The sequence below is a fragment of the Thermobia domestica genome, chromosome 6 (genome assembly GCF_964235325.1).
Source record: "Thermobia domestica chromosome 6, izTheDome1.hap1.1, whole genome shotgun sequence".
Lineage (NCBI taxonomy): Eukaryota > Metazoa > Arthropoda > Insecta > Zygentoma > Lepismatidae > Thermobia > Thermobia domestica.
Genome location: NC_137459.1, coordinates 39082353 through 39109425, shown reverse-complemented (window position 1 = coordinate 39109425; position 27073 = coordinate 39082353). Strand labels below are relative to the sequence as shown.

The 27073-nt window shown below is 36.8% G+C and overlaps 1 protein-coding gene across 7 annotated transcripts in view; it reads right to left on the bottom strand.

The window, feature by feature from the left end:
• The window catches only part of LOC145687951 (uncharacterized), an 87882-nt gene that overhangs the window by 30779 nt on the left and 30030 nt on the right, over positions 1 to 27073 (bottom strand). For all 7 annotated transcript variants that reach the window (XR_014131820.1, XR_014131819.1, XM_081761546.1 and 4 more), the window contains exon 6: positions 8840 to 9054. Coding sequence is in view for 5 of the 7 variants with exons in the window: in XM_081761546.1 (XP_081617672.1) it covers positions 8840 to 9054 (215 nt within the window). In the remaining 2 variants the exon portion in view is untranslated. The remainder of the gene's footprint in view (positions 1 to 8839; positions 9055 to 27073) is intronic.

The following is a 27073-nucleotide window of genomic DNA, read 5'->3' as shown; positions in this document are numbered from 1 at the left end:
GAAAGGAATCTTAGCAATGTATCCAGTTTTAACAATTTTTAGACGTCACCGAAAATAGCTTTAGAGAATATACCGAAAATGTACAAGTAAATCACAAACATTCAAAGTTCAAGGGAAGGCTGTTCTTGCATTAGTCAACTAGTTGAACTTAGGTTATCTTGCAACGATTTGAATAACACTCAACACTATCCACGACTGGAGTGGATTCGTGATCTGAGCACGGATAAACATCTGAAACCGAAATAGTTCTGTTCGTGCTTACATTCTTCTCAACTTCGAGCTTCTAACATAAACTGAAACATGGCCGTGATATACACAACTTATAGCGACACAATTCCATATTACATAATAGTCTTAGTACAAAATATATCCCTCCTACGCCACAAAATTCAACGGACAAGATACGTACACTTGTGGACCACCAATACCTGCAAACGTTATTCCGATTTTTACATTGAATACACATTTAAAGAAGCTACGCTTATCAGTAGATACAAAGTCACTTGAGTTCGAAAGTTATAGCAAAATAAATGTAAGTCAGATTCAGGTAAAAGAGTGCAGAGTTAAGGTGCGTCCCCTAGATATATTATGTACGCATTAAAGTAATATCACCTGTTGTAAGGTTTGTACAGATACCTTAGTTTTAATTTCTCTGACTTTCCCTGACTCCAATGCAAATTTTACTTGATTTTTTTTTTTTTTTTTTGTCGGCCTCCGTCCCCCTTTTTGCTGACCATATCTCGTCCTTATGTTCTATGTGAATGAAATGAAATCTTTAAGTTTTACGTCCCACGGTTATGCCGGTTAGGTTGAAAGACACGTTGATTATGAGAAATGAATGAAATGATGGAATGAAGAAAGTGGGAGAAAACGGGAGAACCCCGAGAAAACCCACGAGCACGGTGTTTGTTCACCACAAAGTCCACACGGTGCGAGCTGGGATTTATGTTCTGTTTTTAGATTATTTTTAATATTACAATGTAATATTTAGTTACAAAGTAAGGAATATATAATCCTTCCTACGAACGTTTATTATAATTTAACATTCTTGGTCCAATTTCTATTGTTTTATTTCCATTTAATTCGCAGAACATGACAGTGTATTGTAGCCCACATATACAAACTACTTACGAAATTAATAACACCTAAAATTTTAAATGCTGCTCTACTGACTGAGCTACATGCCAGCCCAATCTTTATTTACCTAGTATTTTAGATTTTTCTTTTTTACTATGCATTTTCTACCTACTAGCATCCTACTCGCCTATTTTCTGTTTCTTTATTCGCATGATATACATTTGACAAAATGCCCCGACTACATATGAGCTTTCCTGACTTTCACTGACTAAATGTCGTTTCCATGACTCTTCCTGATTTTACAGATCTGTAGAAACCCTATGCTGGAAGCCAGTAGCGGAAATCTGTCTTCAACATTTGGGGGGACGGGTAAGATAGTTCCCATAATACTTTTTCAAGAGATGTTCAAAATACGTATTTATGAAGTTGAAAAACAATGCTGTGGGGGATAAGGGAATCAGAGTTGTTTTCATCTGGAGGGGGAGGGATGAGACTCATATTACGTTAGATGAATCTGATTTCTGAAGTGAACCTGTTGTAGATTATATATCAGGCGATCTAGGTTAAGGGCAGTCGGACACAAATCAAAACACATTTCTACCCAAAAAACATATTTCAAATTGAATTATTGGGGAGTTCCATGATTGGGTAGGACATGTCCCTCTCATCCTCTCCCCCGGGATTTGCGCCAGTGCTGGAAGCGACAAAAGAATTCCTATGAAGGTTATTCCCGCTACATCATCTCATAAACTTCCGTGGAGAATTAAAACAATAAAATCGCGCTAGTTCTTCTATCAAGTTGACGAGGGTTAAGAAGACTCGGCTGAATATCAGAGCTGAAAGAGCAGAGAGACCATACGCCTGAAGCAAAGCAGAAAAGTGACGATACTATGCTTAAAAGAGACAATTGAAAAAAATAAAGAAAGAGAGATTGGCGAAGGATGCGACCTTTTCTACAATGGAGCAAATGGAAGAGGAAAGAATGGAGTTGGAATTGTTGTGACAAAGGAGTTAAAAGATGATGAAGTAAAGAGGAAGAGTGATAGAATTATGGGCATCAAGCTGGAGTTAGGAGGTAATTTGGTGACCATTATGTGCCCCTAAAGAAGAAGTAAAATCCAAGGGAGAAGAAAAAGTAAGCTTTTGGTTAGGAGCTACTGTAAACTGAATGTTAATGCAAGTACGAGTTAATCGTTCCAAGCGACCTAAACAGACATATAGGAAAGACCAAAAGAGAGAGAGAAAGGAAGAGGGCAAGAAAGATGGAACTTTGGAGAAAGGAATGTAGAAGGCGAAAGAATAATAGATCAAGTAATTGCATTCAATTTGGCTGCAGCTAACACCTATTTCGAGAAGAGAAACAGTTTGCAAAAGTAGTGAAGATCAACTATATTATGTGCAAAAAAGTAAGGAAGTGAAAAATGAAGTGAAATGAAATCTTTTAAGTTTTACGTCCCACGGTTATGCCGGCTAGTCTAAAGGAGACGGTGATGGCGAGAAATTAATGAAATAGTGGAATGAAGACAGTGAGAGGAAACGGGAGGACCCCGAGAAAACCCACACACACGGTGTTTGTGCACTACTAAGCTTACTTGGCGCGAGCTGTGATCGAACCAGGGACCCCACGCACCAGAGGTGAACGCTTTACTATTGAGCACCGCGGCCCACTACGTAAGGAAGTGAAGGACACCAAGGTTATAAATGGAGAAAATGTGGCCCCACATGGTAGACTGCTTACATCCAATTGTGAGAGAATAGGGGGACAAATACGCGAAGTACACAAGACAAAGAAAACAAAGGATACAATGGTGGAAACCAAAAGAAGAACACATAAGAAAGTAGTTCAAAGTAAAGGTAATACAACAAATGAAATTAGTAGGAGACGTGCAACAATGGTAGGAGTTGAATAGTCATACAGCGAGGGAAGTTAGAAAAGAAGTGCTAGGAAAAACATTAGGAAAAGGACCACCACAACAAGGGAAGAAGACTTGGCGATGAAACGAGGAAGTGCAGGTGGCAATAAAATATAAGAAAGACAAGACGAAAAGCTGGGATGAAACATGTAGCATCGAAGATAAGGAGGCATACAAGCCAGCAAATAAGATAATCAAACGCGCCGTGGCAATAGCTAAAGCAAAGGCAAAGGCAATAGACGAAGCTTTAGCAGAGCTAGAAAAGAAAAACGAATAATGTGAATAGCCAAAGCAATAGATAAAGCATCCAAGGACATCACATCAATCAAACAGATAAAGGACGACAAGGGTAAAGTGTTGCACGACCAAATTATGATCCAGGACAGACGGAGAGGCTATTTTATTAAAAACTACTTAATGAGGAGAATCAAAGCGAAATATTACGAAAATGGGTTGGCAACAGAGAAGTGGAAAAGACAAGCAGGACAGAAGTGAAAAAACGCAGTTAGAAAAATGAAAAACGGGAAAGCAGTAGGTGTTAATCAAATTCCCGTAGAAGTTTGGAGAAGCTTGAGCAAAGAAGATTCATATATATCGTGTGCAATTTCATAAAATGGAGGAAAAGTATACTAGTACAAGTTTATAAAGGTAAAGCTAACATTCGAAACTGTGGAAAATGATGGAGAATTTAATTAATGTCCCATACTATGAAGATCTGGAAAGAAACAGTTGAAGGAAGGATAGGACAAAAGGTAACTGTTGGGAAGAAACAATTTGGTTTCATGATAGGAAGTGGAACATCTGATGAGGTCTTTGTGTTGAGGCAATTAACGGAACGATATGGGGAAATGCAAGTGGAGTTGCAACTCGTTTTCATAAAGCTGGAAAAGGCGTACAACAGTGTGTCCAGACAAAAACTATGGCGATGCATGCTTTCTGAAAATTACGTACGGCTGGTAAGGGACATGTACGATGGAGGACAGACCCAGGCGAAGCGTAGTATGGCTATGACAGAAAGTTTTCCCATGGAAGTTGGTCTACAACAGGAACCAGCTCTTAGCCCACATTTGTTCAATTTGGTAATGGATGTGTTGGCGAGGGAGGAAAAAAGTAGAGAAACGTAGAGTATGCTGTTTGCGGATATTATCATTATATGAAATGAAATCTTGTAAGTTGTACGTTGAACGTTTATGCCGACTAGGCTAAAAGAAACAGTGATGATGAGAAATGAATGAAATTGTGGAAGGAAGAAAGTGGGCGGAAACGGGAGAATCCCAAGAAAACCTACGCACACGGTGTTTGTTCACCATTTGTGCACCACAAAGCGCGAGCTGGGATCGAACGAAGGACTTCATGCACCAGAGGTGAACGCTCTACCACTGAGCCACCGCGGCCCCGATATCGTTATATGAATAACAGCCAAAGATAGAGTAGAGAAAAAGCTGGAAGAATAGAGGTATTGGAAGAGAGAGGCATGACTATAAGTATTACTAAAACAAAGACATATGTGATTCAACAACGAAGACGAGAATTTCCTACGGCTACAAAGAGAGAGGCTACTACCTACTTGTAAATTTAACTATCTTGGATCCTACCTCGACCAGGATTGTTGGTTACATACAGAAATCCAACATAGAATACAATCTGGCTGTCTAAACTGGAGAAGGATGAGCAGGGTGCTGTGTGACAGGAAATTAAGTTGTAGGTTAAAAGGCCATATATATAAAACGGTGGTGTGACCGGCAATAATATATAGTAGTAAAACCTGGAACCAGAACGGAAAATGTGAACATCAGTGTGTGGTGTGACGCGGAAGGATGAAATAAGGAACGATTACGAAATGAAATGAAATCTTTAAGTTTAACGTCCCACGATTATGTCAGTAAGGCTAAAGGACACGGTGATAATGAGAAATGAGTGAAATGGTGGAATGAAGAAAGTGGGAAGAAACGGGACAACCCCGAGAAAACCCACGAGCACGGTGTTTGTCCACCACAAAGTCCACACAGCGCGAGCTGGGATTGAACCAGGGACCCTAAGCACCGGAGGTGAACGCTCTACCACTGAGCCACCGCGCCCCCCAAGGAACGATTATATAAGAGGCGCTGTTAAGATGGGACCCTTGAGTAAAAAGTTTCAGAATGGAGTCTGGAACGGCTTGGAAATGTAGAGCGAAGAAACGACGACTATGTTGCAAACAAAATTGGAAAGCTTGAGGAAGAGGAAGAGGGGAAGACCCAAGACGAGATGGAAGATCAAGGTAAGAAATGATTTTAGGGAGAGAAAATGTAAAATTGAGGACGTCTAGGATAGAAGAGAATCGAGTAAAAGAATTAAAGACGGGAAAGCCGACCATGGGAAAAGATAGATACAAAGGTTACATCATTTTTTTTTTTTTTTTTTTGACGCTTAAGAAATATATGAAAATAGGTAATTCCATTCAATAATAGTTGCTAACGTGTTCAAAATTTGTTTTAATTGAATGCTGGTGAATTTGTCCTTTATTAAAAGTGAAAGGTGCAGAAGATGATTTTATGATAACGAGTAAATGTGATCCTTATGCTAGTTTTGTTTTCTCTTAACTACTCTGTCTTCGAAAAATGAGAGAAGAAAATCAAGAATTGAATTGGGAGTCGGGATGTCAGATCAATAAATAAATAAATAAATAAATAAATATCGTGTCGATGAAATCAATTTGTTTAGCTTCTAACTTAATAGAAACCTAAAACAAAACTATACAAAAACTGCCACTATAATACTAAGTCTTACATATCCCAGAAGAGATGGCTTCCATTAAGTAGGAAAAAATAAAATTTTTCACGTTTACTCTTAGTTATCTGTTAGATGGAGAAGTAAACAGTTTATCGAGAACGCATTCCTGAAATTTGCATCTACCAGTGATATTTAGTTAGATTTCGGTTTAGCCTCCCTTTCAGCAGTGATACTATATGAGACGTGGACCTTCAGCTTAACTTGGGATCCGAACATATAAGCTCTCATTGGGAATAGAACCCTGGTCTTCCACGCCAAAAGCGCGTACGCTATCGACATAGCAACTAGGGAGCTCTACCAGTGATATTTATTTAAATGTCTATATATTCTTTATCAATTAAAAATAAATCGTTTTGATTAAAACCAAGAAGTCTCGGTGTGTTTTGTCAGTGGTATCTTCGAACCCTTAGTCAAAACTCAAGAACAGATTAAAAATTCTTGACCTATTTTGCTGGTAAGTATAACCATGTGCATTAGTTTAAATTAAAAAAAAAAAATCTTAAAACTTAGGTAGCTTTAACACTAGGATCCTGTGAACCGCTCGCGTGAGCTGCAGCTGCTAGCTTTACATTGTCTTAAATCTACGTTTTCACACATGCGCTTCGGTGTAAGTGAGCCGCGGCTCTGAGCTGCTAAGATCACCCCTGGCTAGAGCGGGCTGCTGGCGAGGAAGAAAATAACACGGAGTGTTATGGAAGCCCTTCACACGTGGGAGTGAACACAGTTGAAATGGAGACGAGTACTAATATTTGATGCTGAACATTTTCTCATCTTGGTAATACTCTGATGAAATGCACATTTTATACTATCAACATGCACGGCAGTGCATGGCAGCCAAGTTCCGCGAAGAAAATTAAAACTAGCCTGCACTGCCGTAGTTATACACGAACAAGAGTTTTGGGTAAAATCGCCGGTTTCGAGGCTTTGTAAAAACGTTTCTATTAAGGGTAGAAACATTAAATTTAGAATTTAAGGAGATATCCGAGAGATGTACTCATATGCCAAATCTCACATTCCTACCTTCAACCATATTCGAGTACTGGACCCCTAAAATATGCAGTTTTCAGGCTCACTGACTCACTCATCAAATTGATTAGGTACTTCCCAATGAGACAGAGACGCGAAACTCCGCACAAAGGTATTTTATAATGACATGGGTATGGGAAATGTCCGAAATTTGAGGATTGTGCTACGGGAAAGTTTTTATATGCAAAAAAGTGTCCTTAGCCAAGCAAGAAAACGTTTCACTCACTCACTCATCAAATTGATTAGGTACTTTCCAATGAGATAGAAATCTGAACAAAAACACCAGAGGTGCAAAAAGTGCAGCCAAGTTCGTCACTCTCAAAAAGTGTTGAGATGAGGATGGATGAGCCAAGTTCCTTGGCCACTGCATCTGAAACGAACACTGGAACTTGGCGCGAGGTGTCTAACATATTCGAAAACATTAAGATGTCTGTTCCTAGTTTCACGGCCGGGACATTTCAGCCCTATTTCCTTGACACCTCGCGCCAAGTTCCAGTATTCGTTTCAGATGCAGTGGCCAAGGAACTTGGCTCATCCATCCTCATCTCAACACTTTTTGAGGCTGACGAACTTAGCTGCAGTTTTTGCACCTGTTTTTTTTTTTTTTTTTTTTTTCATATTACACAGTTCGCCAAACAAAGATATATATATAGACATCTTGAAGTAATTTAAAAATTTTCTCGAGGGACGTAAAACTGAAAGATTTCATTTCATTTTAAACATTTTCTTTCATCTTCTCTCAGTTTAGGAAACACTGTAAAAAGAACATTCTTCCAGTCTTGATCGATTTATGGGATGAATCCACATTTTTCTATATCTTCTTTTCCTTTTTTCTTGCAATTTATCGCCAAGATTAAAGGTGCAGCTTCTTCTGACTGTAGCATGGCTGCCATTTTGGTATCACGATCTTTTGAGCGGCTCACAAGATCCTATTGTGAAGGCAGCCTTACATCTGTGATTTATTTTGTGGCACTCGGACTCATCCTACGTAATACGAGAACAGCAAAATGAAAAGGAAATTTCTAGTTCTATGTACTACGCTTATGGTTTTTAGGCTAATGGAGACGGATGATTAATGACTGAAAGATTATGACGTAATGGTGGAATGAGAATGTAGGAGGAAAAAGGAAAATCCAGAGAAAACTTACGAACACGATGTTCTCTACCACAACTCAGGCGTGGCGGGGGATCGAACCAGGGAGCCTTCGCCCCACAAGTGAGCGCTCTACGGTGAGCCAATGTACTCCCAAAGCAAAAGAAAACGTCATGTACATCAGAACAGACTTGTGACACTTTTGTTTGCTTATTCATTCTGATTTAGACTTCTACGTTGTAGATTTATTCTTTGTAGATAGATTCTTTCTTTGTTTCGTTTAACTTTAGCGTTCCTTTTCAGCACAGAGGCTATATGAGACGTGCACCTACAGTTAAGGCTCTTCTACCGGAAATCGAAATGCGACCATCTCCACCATGGGCACTCGGGCTAGCCATTCGACCAAGAGGGAGGACTATGTAGATTTCCTGTTTAATATGGGTTCCAAACCACGAATACTCCTACCTTGAAAACTCTACTGATATTGTACAATGCTTCTGTTTTATATTTATTAAAACCTTTAAAAATATTCGCCGGGACGTAGAAATTACTTTTAGGTTCTAGATGTTATGTTCGGGATCTTGGCATTTCATTAAAAGAGTTACAGATTAAAGTAAGGCTGTAAAAGGGATGAAATGATGATGATAGAAGAAAACAATAGAAACCCAAAATAACGCACGGGTACGACGCTGTCAACAAAAAGCTCAAATGACAAGAACTGATACTGGGAAGTTTGGCACTCGAGATTAACGCACTATGAATATAAGATGATGCAAGCAGCAAAAGTGTTCAGTTAAGGGGCTGGCGGGAAGCCTCCATAATATAACTAACCTGAAATAACAGCATTTGACTGTACTTCATTTTGCCATATCTTTCAGACTCGGCTTGTTACACATACTGACACAAATACACACATACATATACTGAAATAAATACTGAACCTAATTCAATTTCTTACCTTGAGTGTGACCTGCTGCCCGAACGAGAACTGCTTCTACTCTTTCTATTCCTGGAGTTATTTCTTGGAGATCGAGAGCGATTTCTGGAGCCAGATCGGGGGCTAGGAGAGTGTCTGGACCTTTTCCTTGAGTTATGTCTTGTTTCTTTCTTCACTTCAGCTTCATCATCACCCCAGCCGCTCAGGTCGTATTTTGAAAGATCCCCATCGTCATCCTGTAAATAAAAACAAACGTTCAAAATAGAATTACTATACATTATTACTACTAGGTAGTTTCTACTCGCAAGAAGAAATTTGATTTATACAAGGAGACGACTTTTCCTATTGCGATCATATACTGTATGTATAGTAAGGTCAATATGAAACATCTCTTTCTCAAAATATATATAACCATGATCTCTACTACGTGGCACTTCGGCAGACACAGTCCTACGTCTTCAGTTCTAAGAAGTTTTTTCCTGTCTTCCTTCTATCAAAGCATGTCACCAACGATGTATCAAGAATATTTGTTTCATTCTAGTTTAAAGGTTATACTTTGCTATGCATATTATATATTTATTTATTTATTTGTCAACTATAACAGGACTGCTGTCCCAATTACAATAGGCTTACAAGAATTAAATTATATTCAAATACTAATATACATGTACAATAATAAAAATAAAATAAAATAAAACTAAAAGAGAGAGAAGAAAAATAGAAAGAAAGACGAGTAAATAAAAATAAAATAAAATAAATAAAATAAAATAAAGAAGGATATACGTTTGATTGGCAATGGTGTAAAAAAAAAAAAAAAAATGTTACATCTATAACGTAATAGGACAGAAGAACTATGTATACAATGTTCGAATAATCATCTGACGCATTGCTTGTCTAATATTTGTTTCAACAATTGCAAATATAAATTATATATTACCTGAAATGCTCGTTCTTTGCACGGAGAGAACAGGTTTATGGAAAACGTTTGAACCCTCTTTAGTATATATGCATTTTAATGAAAGTTTAACGTTTAAAAAAATTACATAAAAAGTCAATTCAACAAATAACCGGACAAGTTGTAAAAAAAAAAAAAAAAAAAAAAAAAAAAAAAAAAAAAAACTTGCACGAAGTTCGTGCTTTTTTGTTATATTTTGGTGGTGTCCTAGAACTGTTATGAGATGGGCCTGGCACGCTTGCTTCGCAAACAGGATGCTGGAATCAGTGAAACAAAATGACGGCACCCTTGCAGGTTTTCACCAACGTGGAGCAGTGGAGTATCCCATGCACACACTTTCTTGGACATCAATACGTCATGAACAATATAGTGCGCTGATCCGACACTAAAGTTTATCTTTGCTGCAATATCGCTCACCATAATACGACTATTTGTCCGTATCAACTCTCGCAATGTTATTCCTCGTGACTGCACAGACAGATAGTCCTGGGCGTGGCGAATGTTCAACACTTGTTATATTTTGACTCAAATAACTTTCATCATATTGCACTGCCATCAGGCGATGAATTTCAATTGCTTTCAAACCCTTCAGCTAATAGAAATCTAATGACACTCCGCTCCGCCACGTTGGTGCAAACTTGCAAGGGTGCCGCCATCTTGGTTTCACTGATTCCCAGCATCCTGTTCACAAGGCAGGCGTGCCAGGCCCATCTGATAGCATTTCTAGGACACCACCAAAAAATAGCAAAGGAGCACAAACTTTGCCGGTTTAGTATTTTTTACATAACTTGTCAGGTTATTTATTGAATGTACCTTGTACTTATTTTAGCAGAAATGTTGAACTAATAGGCCCAGGATATGCCCTTTAATCAATGTGCATGATAAAATCCTAGCTTAACGTAGATAGTTACTATGCTCCAAAATGCACTTCAAATGAGCAAAGTGTTTTACCATGATGCGATCAAAAACAATATTAGATTGCAAAATGAAGAAAGAAAATTATAAAAATGTACTCTTGCCCCCTTAAAGTGTAAAATTTCAAAAAAATGTCAACACGTTTTCCCTTATTTTTAACGAGAACACCGAGTTCTCATGTTCTTACCTTGACGGCCAAGTGAAATATTGTATATTTTTACGCAAATTTTAAACCTTTTCTACTCCTATTAGGAGGCGCTCTTTAATCAAAGTAACATGATTAAAAAAAAAAAAAAGTTCTTTCAAACTGTTCAACCGTTTCCCCATGATATGATCACAAACAACTGACAACATCGCTTTCAATGTGAAGAAAGAAATTATACAAAATGCCCCTCATCCTCAAAAACGCTGGAACACATGTCCAATTGAGGAGCTTATACACCAACTTTCATCTTCTAACAGGATCGTGAGAAACTCAATTTTTTGCATAAATTTTGACCCTCCAGTCCCCCCTTACGACAGCATTTTAATCAAAGTAACAAGATAATAGCCCAGTTAGAAATATATATATAAATATAAAAAAATCATCCCAAACGGTTCAACCGTTCTTCCGTACTGCGATCACAAACCAAGATCCTTTTCATTTCTATGTAATAGACAATTACCAGTAAGTATAAACATAATCAGAACATCAAAAATGTTAACTATTGACACACTCGCTAAAATAATTCATCAGATAACAAGGGGAAGAAGTCGGGCTCGAGAGAGAAAAAGGTTGAAAAACGTCCACGTGAGCGCAATGGTAGCATACAGATCATGTAATAGTTACGAGGCTGTATGTAAAGATCATGTACATGGCTGTACTTTAGAAGAGACCAAAGCAGAACCTCAAAAAAAAAGTACAGCAACTCACAGTTCTTGTTTATCTTCAGATTAGAATTTAGGAATTAGATTTCTGGGCTTGTGGCATCTATGGCCATGTTAGCCCGTTACGTATGAGTGATGACGTCCCTCGGTGAGCACAGTATCCGAGGAAAGGGAAGGAAGAAAGGATTGGGGGGGGGAGAAGGAAGCGGCCTGGGACCTGTAAGTTAGGTACCACCCAGGGCCGGCGCGAGGGGGGAGGTCGAGCCGTGCCACCGTCCAGGGCGGCAAGTGTAATGGGCGCAAAAATTTGAAGAAGAAAAGAATACTATCAAAATATAATGCTTCTTAATTGGCCCAGATGGGAAAATAAAATTGTGCTCACCTGAGAATGTAATTGAACTTATGTACTTCACTCACATTCAGGAAAATACTCACTCAGGAAATTCAGAGAATTCCCTCTCATTTTCAATTATCAAACTAATAGGTACGGGCATCTCGTTCAATATTTCTTTTGCAGCGTCGTAGATAAGATTTTCAGCTAGAGTGGAAAAGATTATCAAGGTCTTTTATATTTGTTTTCTATTTAGGAATGTTCTAACGCTTCATTCCAAGTATGCAAAAGGCACACTCCCACTTAAGACAGGCCGTCTAGCCTACAGCATCTAGAGACATTAGGTTCTAGCAGCGAGTTTTTAAGCAATTTACAATATAGGAAATCGTACACATCTCTTTTCAAATCACGAGTAACAGACAGCACTGGTCTAGGATTGACAAAAGTAATAATTAAACAGCTAAAGGAAATGAATATTCTTATCGAAGACATGAAGGACCAAGGATATGACAATGGTTCCAATATGAAAGGCAAACATCCAGGAATTCGGAAGAGAATTTTAGAAATAAATTTCCGAGACTTCTACGTTCCTTGCAGTAGTCATTTACTGTATCTTGTCGTTAACAATGCAGCAACAGCATCTCAGTACGCCGTTTCATACTTTTTTTGTATACTTAAAAAGGTTCTGTCTGTACCAGTTTAACGTTGGGTCATACTAAAGGAACATATTAGCAGTCTCACTTTAAAACCATTAAGCACTACAAAGTGGAAATGAAATCAAATTTTTTTAAGTTTTACGTCCCACGATTATGCCGACTAGGCTAAAGGAGACGGTGATGATGAGAAATGAACGAAACGGTGGTATGAAGAAAGTGGGAGGAAACGGGAGAACCCCGGGAAAACCAATGCCCACGGTGTTTGTCCACCACAAAATTCACTTAGCGCGAGCTGGGATCGAACCAAGGACTTCGTGCACCAGAGCTGAGCACCACAAAGTGGGATAGCCGAATTGATGCTCTGACTCCTCTTAAATATCAAATAGGGGAGATTTATGATGCCTTACTTCAAATAAGTAACGACAATAGAACAGATAGAATGGTTGCCAAAGATACTCTGTGTATAGAAAAACCAGCTGCGTGACTTTACTTTCCTTTGCTCACTTGTTATCTAGTATGACATTTTACTTCACATAAACATTGTAAGCAAAAGTCTCCAAAGCACTGATTCTTATGTGTTGGAAGCAGTCGGGTTTCTTGAAAACATATTCGAGTACTTTGAGAAGAGCAGAAATGATGCAAAGTTTCAATCTTAGTTGATGCAATGGAGTTGGTATCAGCATTAGATATGGATGATCCACAGATAGATAATACAGTGCAATCTCGAACTCGAAAGAAGAGAGTTTCAGTACGAGGCAGAGGATGAAGCTATTGAAGATCCACAAACAAGATACAAGGTCGATTTTTAATAGAAAGTTTTAGACGTAATTGTGTTAGTTTTAAGAGAAAGATTTGAGCAACTTAAACATCACAGCGAGTATTTAGTGATACGATGTAAGTAATCTTAAAGATATGCCACCTGAACTGTTGTCTGAAAAGTGTACTAAACTTGCCAGAACTTTCACACACAAAGAATCGAAAGATATTAACCCCAGTGATTTGAAAGACGAATTGAAAATGTTATCCGCTATAATTAAGCCTAAAAGTTCACCAAAAGAGACTTTAAAATTAATTAAGAAACATGACTTTGCTCCCGATGTCAGTGTTGCACTTAGGATTTTGTTAACCTTACCGGTAACAGTGACAAGTGCAGAAAGAAGTTTTTCGAAACTTAAGCTTATTAAAAACTATCTACGTTCTTCCATGTCTGAAACAAGCTTGAGTGGTCTAGCGATGATATCAACAGAACAGGAACTACGCGGTTGAAACGACGGACTACGCGAATGTGATAAAGAAATTTGCTCATATCAAAGTAAGAAAAGTTTCTTTCAATTATGGTATCTTAAATTTATGTATTTCTATTGTGTTTTAGTAAATTATAAGACTTAGGCTAATCACTTTGTTTTGCCGTAATATCTGATTCACTATATTATCTTCATGCTCCATACGCTATTGGAGACACCTTTTTATATAAAATAAGCTTAAAAATTAAAATTCTTAGTCGTAACTAAAACACCTTTTATTTTATTTTCTGTATGCGCTGCTGTATATCACCGACATACAGCGAAATTGAGCGTACTGAATATTGTATCACGTATGGAGTCGTTTAAATATTACGTTAGCATTCGAGAGAGGTAGTTCAATTTTTTGTTTACTTTTCCATTTCATACATGGTTTTTAAATGGGGCATCTTACTTTTTCGTGACACTTGAACGTCTTCTGTCAAAATAAGGTTTGCGGATTAAAGGAGCGGAATGTGAAAGTACTGCTCAGGACGGCAAAACTGCTAGCGCCGGCCCTGGTACCACCCTTGCATTTGCCTGGTGTGAATGAAGAAAACCTCTGAAGATGGCTTGTCTGAAAAAGCTGTTACACTTTTTAGACCGAGTGTCCCCACCGGGAATCGAACACGGAACCGTTCGCACCAAAGACGAGAGCGTTAGCGACTACGCTACGCGGGGCTACTGTTTATCTTCAGAATCAATCTAAATATTAAATATGAAATCGTGATGTTTCGAGAATTTTAACTACCCCAGTAATAAACAGGAAACGTATGTCTATGCGCCATACTAATCCTAATAAACTGCCATACTAACAGAAGTCGCTACATGGGCGATATTGCTTGTCTGTATACTTAAGTCCTTGAATAATTTGATACAAGTGGTATGGAGTTTCAGGGGGTGGTGCGCAAACTGAAAAAGTTACATGTAAACAATTAGACCTTTTAATTAGGTACGATTTCAATTTATAGTGTAGGATGGGCCGAAGGTTCAGGAGAAAGAACTAGTATTAATAATTAAAAGTAATTTCATTCAAATCCACCTCTCCCACATCATTATTACAGGTATTGTCATTAATGAAATGAAATCTTTGAGTTTTACGTCCCACGATTATGCCGGTTAGGCTAAAGGAGACGGTGATGATGACTAATGAATGAAATGGTGGAATGAAGAAAGTGGGAGGAAACGGGAGAACCCCGAGGAAATTCACGCATACGGTGTTTGTCCACCACACAGTTCACTTGGCGGGTCTTGGATCGAACCCGGGACCCCAAGCACCAGTCGTGAACGCTCTACCACTGAGCCACCGCGGCCCCCCGTAAATTGTTTCCATGAGACAAATTCCAGGATTTTTTCTTTTTTTTAAAGTTTTGACGTTAGAATATCTTGTGAAAATAAATACAGCAAAATTGATAGCTTTTGAAATACTTCCAAATATATAATTTGGTGTTAACAGAATGTGAGGTTTCTGCGTGAATGCATCGGGTGCCAAACATTGAGACCTGTTTTCTGTTAAAAATGAAATGAAATCTTTGTTTTACGTCCCACGTTATGCCGGAACGGTGGAATGAAGAACGTGGAAGGAAACGGGAGAACCCAGAGAAAACCCACGCACACGATGTTTGTTCACCAGAAGGTTCGCTTGGCCCGAGCTGGGATCGAACCACGGACCTCACGCACCAGAGGTGAACGCTCTACCACTGGTGTTTTCTTTTAAGTAAAAATAGTAAATTAGAAAAAAAAAAATCTGGTTCTCTTTCTTTACAAACTATCTACTTCAGAAAGGAACAGAGCTATGGATAATTTGACAGTGCTATCACTTCCCAAACAAAATGATAACGAAAACTTGGAACGAACAAGGCGTCTATTGATCTACAGCACTTTCGATGTCAAACAAATTAGAGGATTCTTGAAAAGAGGAGCCTGTCCGTTGGTCTAGAGACTAGCGCGTGCACCTTTGATGCACTAGATCCAGGATTCGATTCCCAGTGAAAGAATCTTGAAATTTGAGTGCACTAAGGTAGTTGAAACTTGAACAGTGGTCCGGATTCCACCTTAAACTGTAGGTTTACATTTCATGCAGCCTTAGTGCTGAAAAGAGACGCTAACTTAAATCCACTCAAAGAACCAATCTCAAAAACAGTCAATATTTCTTCCCATCTTTATTATCGCTTGACGAGAATTTACAAATATTTAGTTTCTTTTGTCTTATTTTCGTTTTCTTTTAAATTTTCATTTGGAAGAGAAATTTTCAGTTTAACGTCCCACGATTATTCTCTTTAGGCTAAAGGAGATGACGAAGAGGAAATGATTAATCCAAGACAACAATGATGGGAGAATTGGTGGAATGACAGAGTGGGAGAAAACGGGAGTGCCCGAGAAAACCCACGGACACGATGTTGTTCACTACAAACTTACTTGGCCGGGGATCGAATCAGGGACCTCACGCACCAGAGGAAAGGGCCCTACCACTGAGCTACCGTACTTCCCTAAACTTCCATTTGGGATTTTATACACAAACCTCTACTTTACAAATTAATTTATAGCCAAAATTCTAAGAGTACTCCCTCGTGGCTATCCTGTTACCGTACATGCTTTTGGTGTGGGAGAACCAGATTCGATTCCCGGTAGAAGACCATGTGGATTCGATACTACGTTAAGTTGTAGGGTTCAAATCTCAAATAGCTTCGGTGTGAACGGAGTCTGAACTCCACATGAAACAACCAACTGCTCAAAACTCCAACGAAAATCGTCCTGAATATGCACGTGGGTGGAATTTCTTACACTGCAATGTGCGGAGAAAACATATTAATTAATTAAGAACTTGGATCTAACGGAGCCACAACCAATGGTTTCCAATATACTTGAAATGAAATGAAATCTTTGAGTTTTACGTCCCACGGTTATGCCGGTTAGACTAAAGGAGACGGTGATGATGAGAGATGAGTGAAATGGTGGAATGAAGAAAGTGGGAGGAAACGGGAGAACCCCGAGAAAACCCACGAGCACGGTGTTTGTCCACCACAAGGTTCACTTGGCGGGGGCTGGGATCGAACCTGGGACCCCAAGCACCAGAGGTGAGCGCTCTACCAGTGAGCCACCGCGCCCCCCTTCCAATATACTTGTAGCAACACATAGTGATAATGCAAATTTAGCATGTGTAATATAAAATTAAGTAATTTAGCAACATATAATAAAGTTATTGTAATATGGGAAATAACTGCACATTTCGTTTAAGCATGAGAAACTCTACATTCAAACAAGTCAATTTACATACTGTATAAACATAGTTGAACCGTGGGGGGAAAAAAGAGGCTGCTTTAATACGTATAACCTATAAATTGAATGAGCATTGTCAAATTGAACTGACAACCGCTATTATTTAACCTGCTTCACTTACTAGACATCCTTTACAAGATTCACAAATCTTATACTAATTTCGCATATTTTGCACTAATGGCTGTTCCAGAGTTCTGTAAGAGGTTCATCACTTGGACAAGGACAGTGAAACAAGCTTTCCCTCCTCTTCGCAAGCTTCCCCCTTGAGTGTTCCCACTTTCAGGCATCGGAGCATCTAATTGCATTGGAAATAGCTACTTAGTAGACCAACCCGCCTCTCATAAAGAACTTCACAGATCAACTTTCAGTCATAAGTTAGAAAATGTAACATTTTTTATAGTGATTTACCCCTACCAAGATGCCGCTTAAGACCAGAAATAAAAAAAATATATTTATCTATTTTCTAATCTTCACAAATGATTAAAGAAATTTTTAATTTTCGAACATATATAAAGAAAGCTGAGGGACAACTCAGCTGTAGTCTTCAACAAAACAAAGCCTTTATTTCTGGTTCTGAATGAGAATTGGCGTTTTTCAAAGATATACAATAACATCATTATGATTTGACACTCAAGAACATTATATATAATGTATGTACCAGAACATACAAAATACGCCAACAAAGGACCGTTTTAGAAAATTCCTATTTGTTACAACTTCAGTGAGGCAATATAAGAACTCACATACATCGAATAGATCCGCCATTTTAAGGGTGACAAAAAGCTAATTGTTTCGTACGCCCCCTTACTAATCTTTTGGGATACACTGTTCAATTGTTTAAAAACGTGCGAAAATTGTACGTTTAAAACATTCAACGGCACTTGTAGCAAAATATTCTGAAAGCGAAGTGATTTCGTCACTTTTGTTACCCTATAATAGTCAATAATATCATGTGGATGACGTCGTTATTTCGTAACATTGAGGTAATATATACATGTACAGTCAGGGACAAAAAATCGGGCATCCCCCGTATAACTTATACGAGGAGTGTCCAACGTTTTTGTCCCTGACTGTACTTATATTTAACACTTGTGTATCATTGTATAGTCACGGAGACTCAACAGGTGTACTTCATTAGTTTTTACTCATGAAGACTAGAGATACGGATTTTATTTGCTCGTATACATCAGTTAATTGAAACTTACGGAATACATCACCTTAGAGGGGAAATTCTCGAATCGAAGGCTACAATGAGACCATGCTCGAATTTACACTGCGACATAGCGAAAGGTATATCTAGTTCTTATATTACCTCAATTTACAACCAATTTAATTAGGATTCTCACTTATTTTGCAAGTACAAATTCTCTTACTTTTCCAGATCATGATAAATTTCCGATTCTACATGTAATGTAAAAAGGCATCTATATATTCCTCTTACTACGGGTTGACTCTGCATGAACATTTATATAGTCGTTAAGCCGTAACATTATTTTTAAGTCGGAATGTTAAACCAGGAAAATAAATAAATAAATAAATAATAGTCTGCTGTAGCGAAATAAAGGTTTAGAAACTGGATTTGAGAATTATAAATCCATACTTAAAATTCTTTTACTTTTCCAGGTTTTTAAAGGTTTCTATGACTATGATCAAATTATATGACTTTTGAGTTAGATGAATTCCCTCACTTTCCCAGTTTACCAGGTCGATGGGAACCCTGTTAAATAAAGAGAGGTGGTAACCAGTTGCAAATTTCCTTGTAGTTAACAAAAAAGATAAGACAAACCCAGAAATGTCTCCCTGGCAACCTCCCTCTAGGGAGACAGAAATCCCTCCAACCTCCCACACAAACACTGACTATATTTATTTCCTTGTATTTATGTCATTTTCTATTCATCATCATTATTTTTTTCTTTTATTTAATTACTGACATTTTCTAGTACATTGGCCACAATCCAAGCAATATGACTAAGGATATATATATATATATATATATATATATATATATATATATATATAAAGATTTAGTAGACTAATGTTTCAAAAAGAGACTCGCTCCGATTACTGCACCTTCAACATACCTTACATGACCATTGACCAAAATCCACGATAATTCTGAACTAATAGAAAGTCATCTTTATATGGCCTATTTCCGTGTAAAGTTTGAAATTTTATTTTTCGAAATTTTGTTATTCTCTACTTATTGGTGTTTTATAGTTATTTATTTCAATTACAAGTGTAACACTTACATATTTCTCTGTGGCTTCGCATGAATGCCTTCATAGTGACATTTAAGACTAAATCAGTTTAAAGTGTGCTTCAAGAATATTCATTAGTTCCTTAAATACTTTAAAAAGTGAAGTTTATTCATTCATTGATAATAGTTCGTATATGAGTCGTAAACTCAACGAAAACCTACTGCGGAGCACTATCTCGCCCTTCAAACAATACGGACCCTTCTTTCTTTCACGAGAAGCAGAACAAATATTCGTCCTTAGAATCCCTCCTACTTTCCATGCAACAAGTGACAGAACTTAGAGTGAGGCTCCGTCCTATTCCTTTCTCTTCTGTCTATAGCAAGGAGGTAAGGGAAAAAATTCTGTCACAAAAAATGTGGGATTACATTGTACGTAAGGCCAGACGTTTGAAGAGGTGTTCTGTGGCAGCTGTATGCGCTAGAAAGAGTGAAGTTAGAACACGTAAATAGAAGGTAACATCAAACATTGTGACTGCACTATATCTTTCAAGGATATCCGTTACGATTACAAACTCTATATTGAGGTAACATTTTTATTCTGTGTTTTCTCATTCATCCACAGAAATAAATATCCATATTTGTTTATATGGTTTAAACATTTTTCTCTGTATTAATTGAGAAGGCACGCGAGTTTGTACATTATAGAGCCACTCTTAGTCTACAATAATGTAAACATCGTAATGCAAAATACTAATGATTAAAACTTCCAAACAAAATAAGATCTTTAATAACTTTCTAACAATTGTATCTTACACTATAAATTGACACGTTCCTGGCAAAATCAATGTCTATCTTCAGAACAAAAGCAAAATAAATTTATAAAAATTGGTAGAGGGGTATTTTACAGGGAAAAAAAGCAAATATATATAAAACTATACTACTCTCAGCCCTAAACTATGAGAGTAAGTCTTTAATCTCTAATACACACACGAAATGCTCTATAGAAATATCACTGCGTTTGATAAATATTCAGGAAATTGTTATATAAAATAGGGCGGAAATATGGTCCCTCGTTATTGGCCCATTACAACTGCAAGCAGTTGATATGATTGGAAATTCTTAGAAAAATTTACGTCCATATTTGATCATTAAACCATTGTGCATTTTACGAAAGTTATCATAGAACACTTATTTAAATCTTTGGGAGGGAGGAGGATGACTGATCCTGATATTTGATTGACTTCAACTGCAAGAGTGCGACTTATGAAAAGAACTTAATAAACACACAAATATTATTGTGTTAAAATCGAACAGTATTTACGAATGATACCAGTCTTCTTTTAAAACCTGGGGTGGAGGTTCACTCTCTCGTTCTCTACTGACTTTAAACTCAAGGGGGAAAAGAATGAAATGAAATCTTTAAGTTTTACGTCCCACGCTTATGCCGGTTAAGCTAAAGGAGACGGTGATGAGTAATGAATGAAATGATGGAATGAATAAAGTGGGAGGAAACGGGAGAAACCCGAGAAAACCCACGCACACGGTGTTTGTCCACCATAAAGCTCAGTTGGCGCGAGCTGGGATCGAACCAAGGACCCCATGCACCAGAAGTGAACGCTCTACCACTGAGAAACCGCGTTAAACTCAAGGAGTGGGAGCGATTGTGAAGCCTCAAAAAATATGTGCTATATTCGATGAAAATCTAATATTATTACGGAATATATGTCGGATCATATATTTTAATTTGGGAGGAAGATAATCCATATCATATTAAGGGAGTTACTAATCACTGCTCATTTTCGACTTATTTTAATTCCAAGAACAGGAGATTATGGGAAAAAAGTCAAAGAAAACATGCATAATGTTGTATCAAAACCGAATGAGTTTTATATAAGTTCTCATGAAAAAAAAAAAAAAAAAAGTGAGGGGAGAGTAATATTTCTACTTTATTATCTGTTGAATTCTGATCTATGTAGAGTGAATCATTGTAAAGCCTTAAGGAAACTCTACGACATATTACACCAAAATCGAACAGTTGTAAGAAATCATCGTGGAACATATTCTTTTTTTTTTTCTGTTAAGAGAGTGGGAGAAAGCAATCCATTTCACATGAGGGAGCTGAATTTACAGCTCATTCTTGATTGATTTTAATCCCAAACACTGAGGATGAAGTAAAAGAGTCAAAGAAAATAAAATATATTGCAACAAAAACAATATATAATGTAGAAAACTTATCATGGAGCTCTAAAAGAAATCGAGGAGAGGGGTGCTAGGAGGATAAATCCACTACTTTTCAGGCGTTAATTCACTTTTCATTCCTGGTAGATTTTAATCCTAAGCCGTGGGAATATTCACAATGCCATAAAGACAATATGCAGTAAAATGTTTAAGGGCTTATATCGGAAAATTATCATCCATGTATATCTGTAAACTTGCAACATAAGGTGGATTTTTATCCCTTACACTTCATAGATTTTATCCTTTTTACCTCCCCTACACTTGATGGATTACAACCCCAAACAACAGGGTTATTTCTGCAACCGAAAGGAATATATATACCAAATTTAATAAACATCGGATATGTTTTACAACAGTTATCGTGGAACAGACGGACGGACAGACACACAGATGACAATCAAGTCTAATAGTAGAAGCTTCGCTAACGCTCACTATAGTAAAAAGTGAAGCGTCCACTTGGGCACCAAACTTAAATCTATGTTGAAACGCTTCATAGATACTCCTCTCTATCTCTTATTCCTAATTTTTTCCACCTCTTTATCTCAAGAACGATCTAACAAAACCGCTCATAATTAAATTTAAAAAAGCGTAAAATATAAGATTGGGCCGAAAATTGGACCTTAGTCTTCAAGTTACCGTACTTTTGTGGTAACTACTACGCTACCCATTCCGCTTCATGGCTGGCCACACATTTTCAGTATTGTGCACGAACTTTACTAGTGAAAATGTACGTGTGTGGTCAAAAAGCAGTTTGAGTGGTGCAGTCATCAGCATACAAGCACAGTAAGTCGTAGACCAAAGTTCGATCCACGGTCTAATAGAACTATATATTTCACTTTGAATTTTACTGAGTTTATACCTATAGAGGTTACGATATAAGAAAAAATAGGTTGATTCATCCATTTTATCTTTTAAATATGAAACAACATATGGTTCATTTTTTGTGTGATAAAGTTTGTACTCTTTTCTAGTAGCTTGTTTTTCTTGCACCCCTTCAAAATTTCCTTGTACATTATGTACCTTTTTTTTAATAATAAGATATTACGCAATACTACTGTACCATTGACTCGCTCATGTCTGGAAGTTGACAAGCCTGGAAATAAAAAATCAATCAGCATCACACAATATACAATAATTATTCACAAATTCAAAGTAGTCAACTACACAACAAAAATTCCCTTCATTTAGCATGTTTCACTTCCCTTGAAACTGCATGAAAATCCACCAGTAAGGTTTAATGTTAAAAGACCGAGAGGTGTATCAACTTAGTACAATTACACCAACTCTCGTCCAGATTCGGCAGTACTTTGGACTTGGTTCTTATTTCCGAAGTACCAGCAACTATACAGGATAAATTCAATGCAATAAAGAGAATTCTTATTATTCACAAAAGTTGATACCGCTTAACTCTTTTTTCTTAGTCTTTCTTCTTTTTTTTTACCTTGTGTTTTTCTTTTCTTTTTTTTTTCGAAAACTGAAAAAATATTGTGTATACAAAGCTAGCTTAATATATAAGATACTATTAGATTTTGTCGAGTACTGTACAGAGATTTAGCTGAAATCAAGTACTTGGACAAGAAAAACAGAAAAGATGAACATTAATACCCACAAGTACACTCATGTCCAAAATTATTGTCGCATATCTATAACTGTCTCCTTGTAAGAATATAATTTGATAATGATTTTGCACGGTACTTTTAATACTGATACTATGTGTATAATCGGGAAATTTATATTTGTGGTAAATTTCATAGGAAAAGAATTACAAATACGAAAATTAGAACGAGTAAAACAAAATGTTGCTAAGTGGACAAGAAAGTTTTATTTTCATTTTATTGTTCGTATTTACTGCTCTTTTGACATTAAATTTGCCACATACATATCTTTGCCAATTGTATACATACTAACATTGTAAGAAATACTGGACGAATTCGTTATCAAATTATATTCCTACAACAACATATTTAAAGATATGCGACAATATTTTTGGACATGAGTGTACATCAAAACAATAGGCATTTATGTAACTTTTTTTTAAACCACAACAGCACTAAATAGAAATACCTCAACTTTCAAGCCTCAAACAACTTGTCAACGTTTTACAGATTATGTAAGCAGAAAAATTAGTATTACTTTCAAAGCTTGCATATTTTGTGGAACCCACTGCGGCCATTACACCAACATTCACCACAGAAGTTTCACCTCACTACACAGCGATAGACAATAGACTGCACTGTATTAATATATAAAATTAAAATACCATACAGATATTCATTTTAAGCTATAAAAACTTCTGAGACTGATTTAAGGATTTTGGTTTACCAAAAATACTTTATATATTTACTCTGTCCATCCGGTCGGGACACAAAAAATCCCCAGAACTACTTGATCAATCAATCAATCATCAAATTTGGTTAGGATGTAGAAGGTTGAAAGTGCAGAATCGAGTTCGTTTTTGGAGTCGATATTCAAACGGAAAGTGGTAGAAATAAACCATTTCCGGTTTTAACCTCGATCACTAAGAATACATCATTCTCTTTCTACTAAAACCGGAAGTGGTAGAAATCGACTACAACTTCCGCTTTTAATATTGCTCTATACAGACCAAAAACGATAGTAGATAGCAAGTTGTTGTTTTGGACTTAATTTAGCGTTCTAAGAATAGCTGCAATCTTCCCTATTAAAACTATATTCAAACCACAAGTAGCAGAAATCAACCATTTCCAGTTTTAACTGTGATCGCTATACGGTAATACATATAGAGAAGCTGTTTCCCGTAGTCGATTAAGTGGTTTAAGAATATACTGAATCTCCATTCTAATTTTTTCACCAAAAACCGGAAGTGGTATAAATCTACTACCACTTACAGTTTCAAAAATAATTGAGAAAATATCATGCTTATACAAACCAAATTCCTTCACGTGGTGTAGACGAGACACTGTTACTTTTCTTTTTTTTTTTTTAACTGTTCAGAACTGTCACAAAAAATTATGATCATCTGATCAGCTTTATTTTACTGTACAAATGTGTTTTAATTACTTTTCTCTTAACTATTCGGCAACATTTGCACAGTAGCAGTGCTCAAAACTCTTCTAGTCACGGCCTTTCATAGCATTTTGAAGATGGAGGCCTGTGGTCTGTAATGCATATATCACAAGAAAGAAGAAAACGTTGCCATATAAACACATATTTTTTCACCTGTTTCCTGTGTGTGAAACAAAGAAAAAAAGGAGGCAAAAAAAGGTTCAATTTATAAAAAGTGGAAGCGACCAAGTTTACAGGTAAGAGAGGAGTTGTGAGTGGAATTCCCCTGAATCCAGTGAATAGAACAACCTTTCTTTCAATATAAAAGTGGAAGTATTATAAGAGAAGATATTTTATATATATATATATATATATATATATATATATATATATATATATATATATATATATATATTGCTATGAGGTTCACGATCGTTCTAAATTTCAAGTTGTAATAACTAAAATGAAAATTTCGGATGATTAGAAAACAAACATTTTAGGAAACTGATCCAAAAATGCATTGCGACCTTGGCCAATAATTAGTTTTTCGATCAGGGGCCATAAAATTTTTGAACGGCCCCTAAATCGACTTTTCTTATTTTTTATGGAATAAGCACATAATACTAAGTTAAGTGATACTTTGGGTTTGGTTACACTATATGTAGTTCTCCAGGGTAAACGAACCGACATATTTCAAATTAATTTCGTTCATCTTCACGGTAAAAGGTGGTGGTTTACGTGTATATATATATATATATATTTGGTTCATTTTCTTTCTAGGCGAATATTCAGTATTACTCTTTACATATATACACCATACTTAAGCCAATATTTCTAAGATACTCACATGATTTGAGCATCATAATAACATATTTTACATCATTTAAAAAGTCAAACTACAAGATGAAGTTTCGCAGTTACTATTCTTAACATTTCACTGCGATTTTCATTATAAATATTTTCCAAATTCTTGTAACAAGAAGGCTCTCTTTCAAAATAAGGAATGCTTCAAAAGAACATATATGTCACTACCCTGAGAATATACATATATACCCGTTCGAAAGTGAATGATGCCCTACTAAACTTGAAACAACACGGTATAAAAGGACCTTTGTACTCTACTCTTATTTACAAAGGTTCTGACTTATTTTTTATTTAAGGTTATCAATGACAGTAATTTTAGAAAGTCCAACTATTCATCTCAGAAAAGTACACCGTGAAGACCACCTGTAAAAGACATGAGCTTCAGTAGATACCAAGGACTAAGACTTTCTCTTCATCTCTCAAGCAAACAAACTCAGACTGAAACGCAAAAGCTTGAGTAAGAAACCTAAGGAAAAAGGCTCTAGACACAATCATGTGCAGGAAAGAAATACCCATTTTCTTTGAAGTTCTGCATTCACAACTGCATTATGCTGGCTACTAGTTGAATATGGAATGCATACTTCACACAATCTCGTAAAAGAAGAAGACCGTGATTACTCGAAATGAATGGCTTTACATGTTTGTTGAATGGTTGTACAGAATGTGATCCAAATCAGATTATTCACACAGATTCTACTACCCTCATAGAAAAAAATGACACAATATACTTTAATAAATGTTGCTATTTATCTTTGATGATAAATAGCTTACCTGTAAAGTACACAAACCATAATTGCGACAAATGGTACTGTGTGTTTAAATTTGTACACCACTACATATGCAAAGGCTGAAAATCTCATTAACCTGCATGCAGTGTTTGAAGTATGAAAACAGCAGAGGTAATATTGCTTAGGCATATCAATAAATTAAAGGTTGTATATTTGCTCCAACTTTACACGCATATCCTTTTTCTCAGTTACTTTTCACTGACTGTAAGCTTTCACCATCACAGTCGGTATGCCATGCCAACGCACATCGTCTTACTTTAAGCACTGACTGCAATTCACTTTTAAAAACTAGCGTTTTTCATGTTTCTTTAACAGATATTATTTTTTAAGAAAGAAGAAACGAAGAAAATATTTTAATATATTCCATATAAAGAACTTTATCAGAATTATAAAATTGAGTAAAACTGTGAAAATCCGAACAACATTAGATTCAAAGCGAAGTTCGTATTACACAGTATGTAACTTTATAAATACTAAAAAATATATTACATACATTATACAATATACACCACCTCAAACCTCTTTCAAGACGTCAGACGTTGTAGAATGTCAAGGTTGATAGAACAGGCTAGGGCGCAGACCATGGTACAATTAACAGCATACTTTAACAACAGACAATGCACGAGTGTGTCTGAGCATATAGTTCACCGTACACTATTAGGTATGGGCCTCCGCAGCCGACGTCTCACACGTGTATCAATGTTAACCGCACGGCATTGTCGATTACGACTGAAATGGACACGTGTCCATCGTTATTGGACAGCTGAGCAAGGGCACAAGGTTGCACGGCCCGACGAATCATAGTACTGACTTCATCACATCGATGGCTGGGTCAGAATACATCGTCTTCCAGGGGAACAG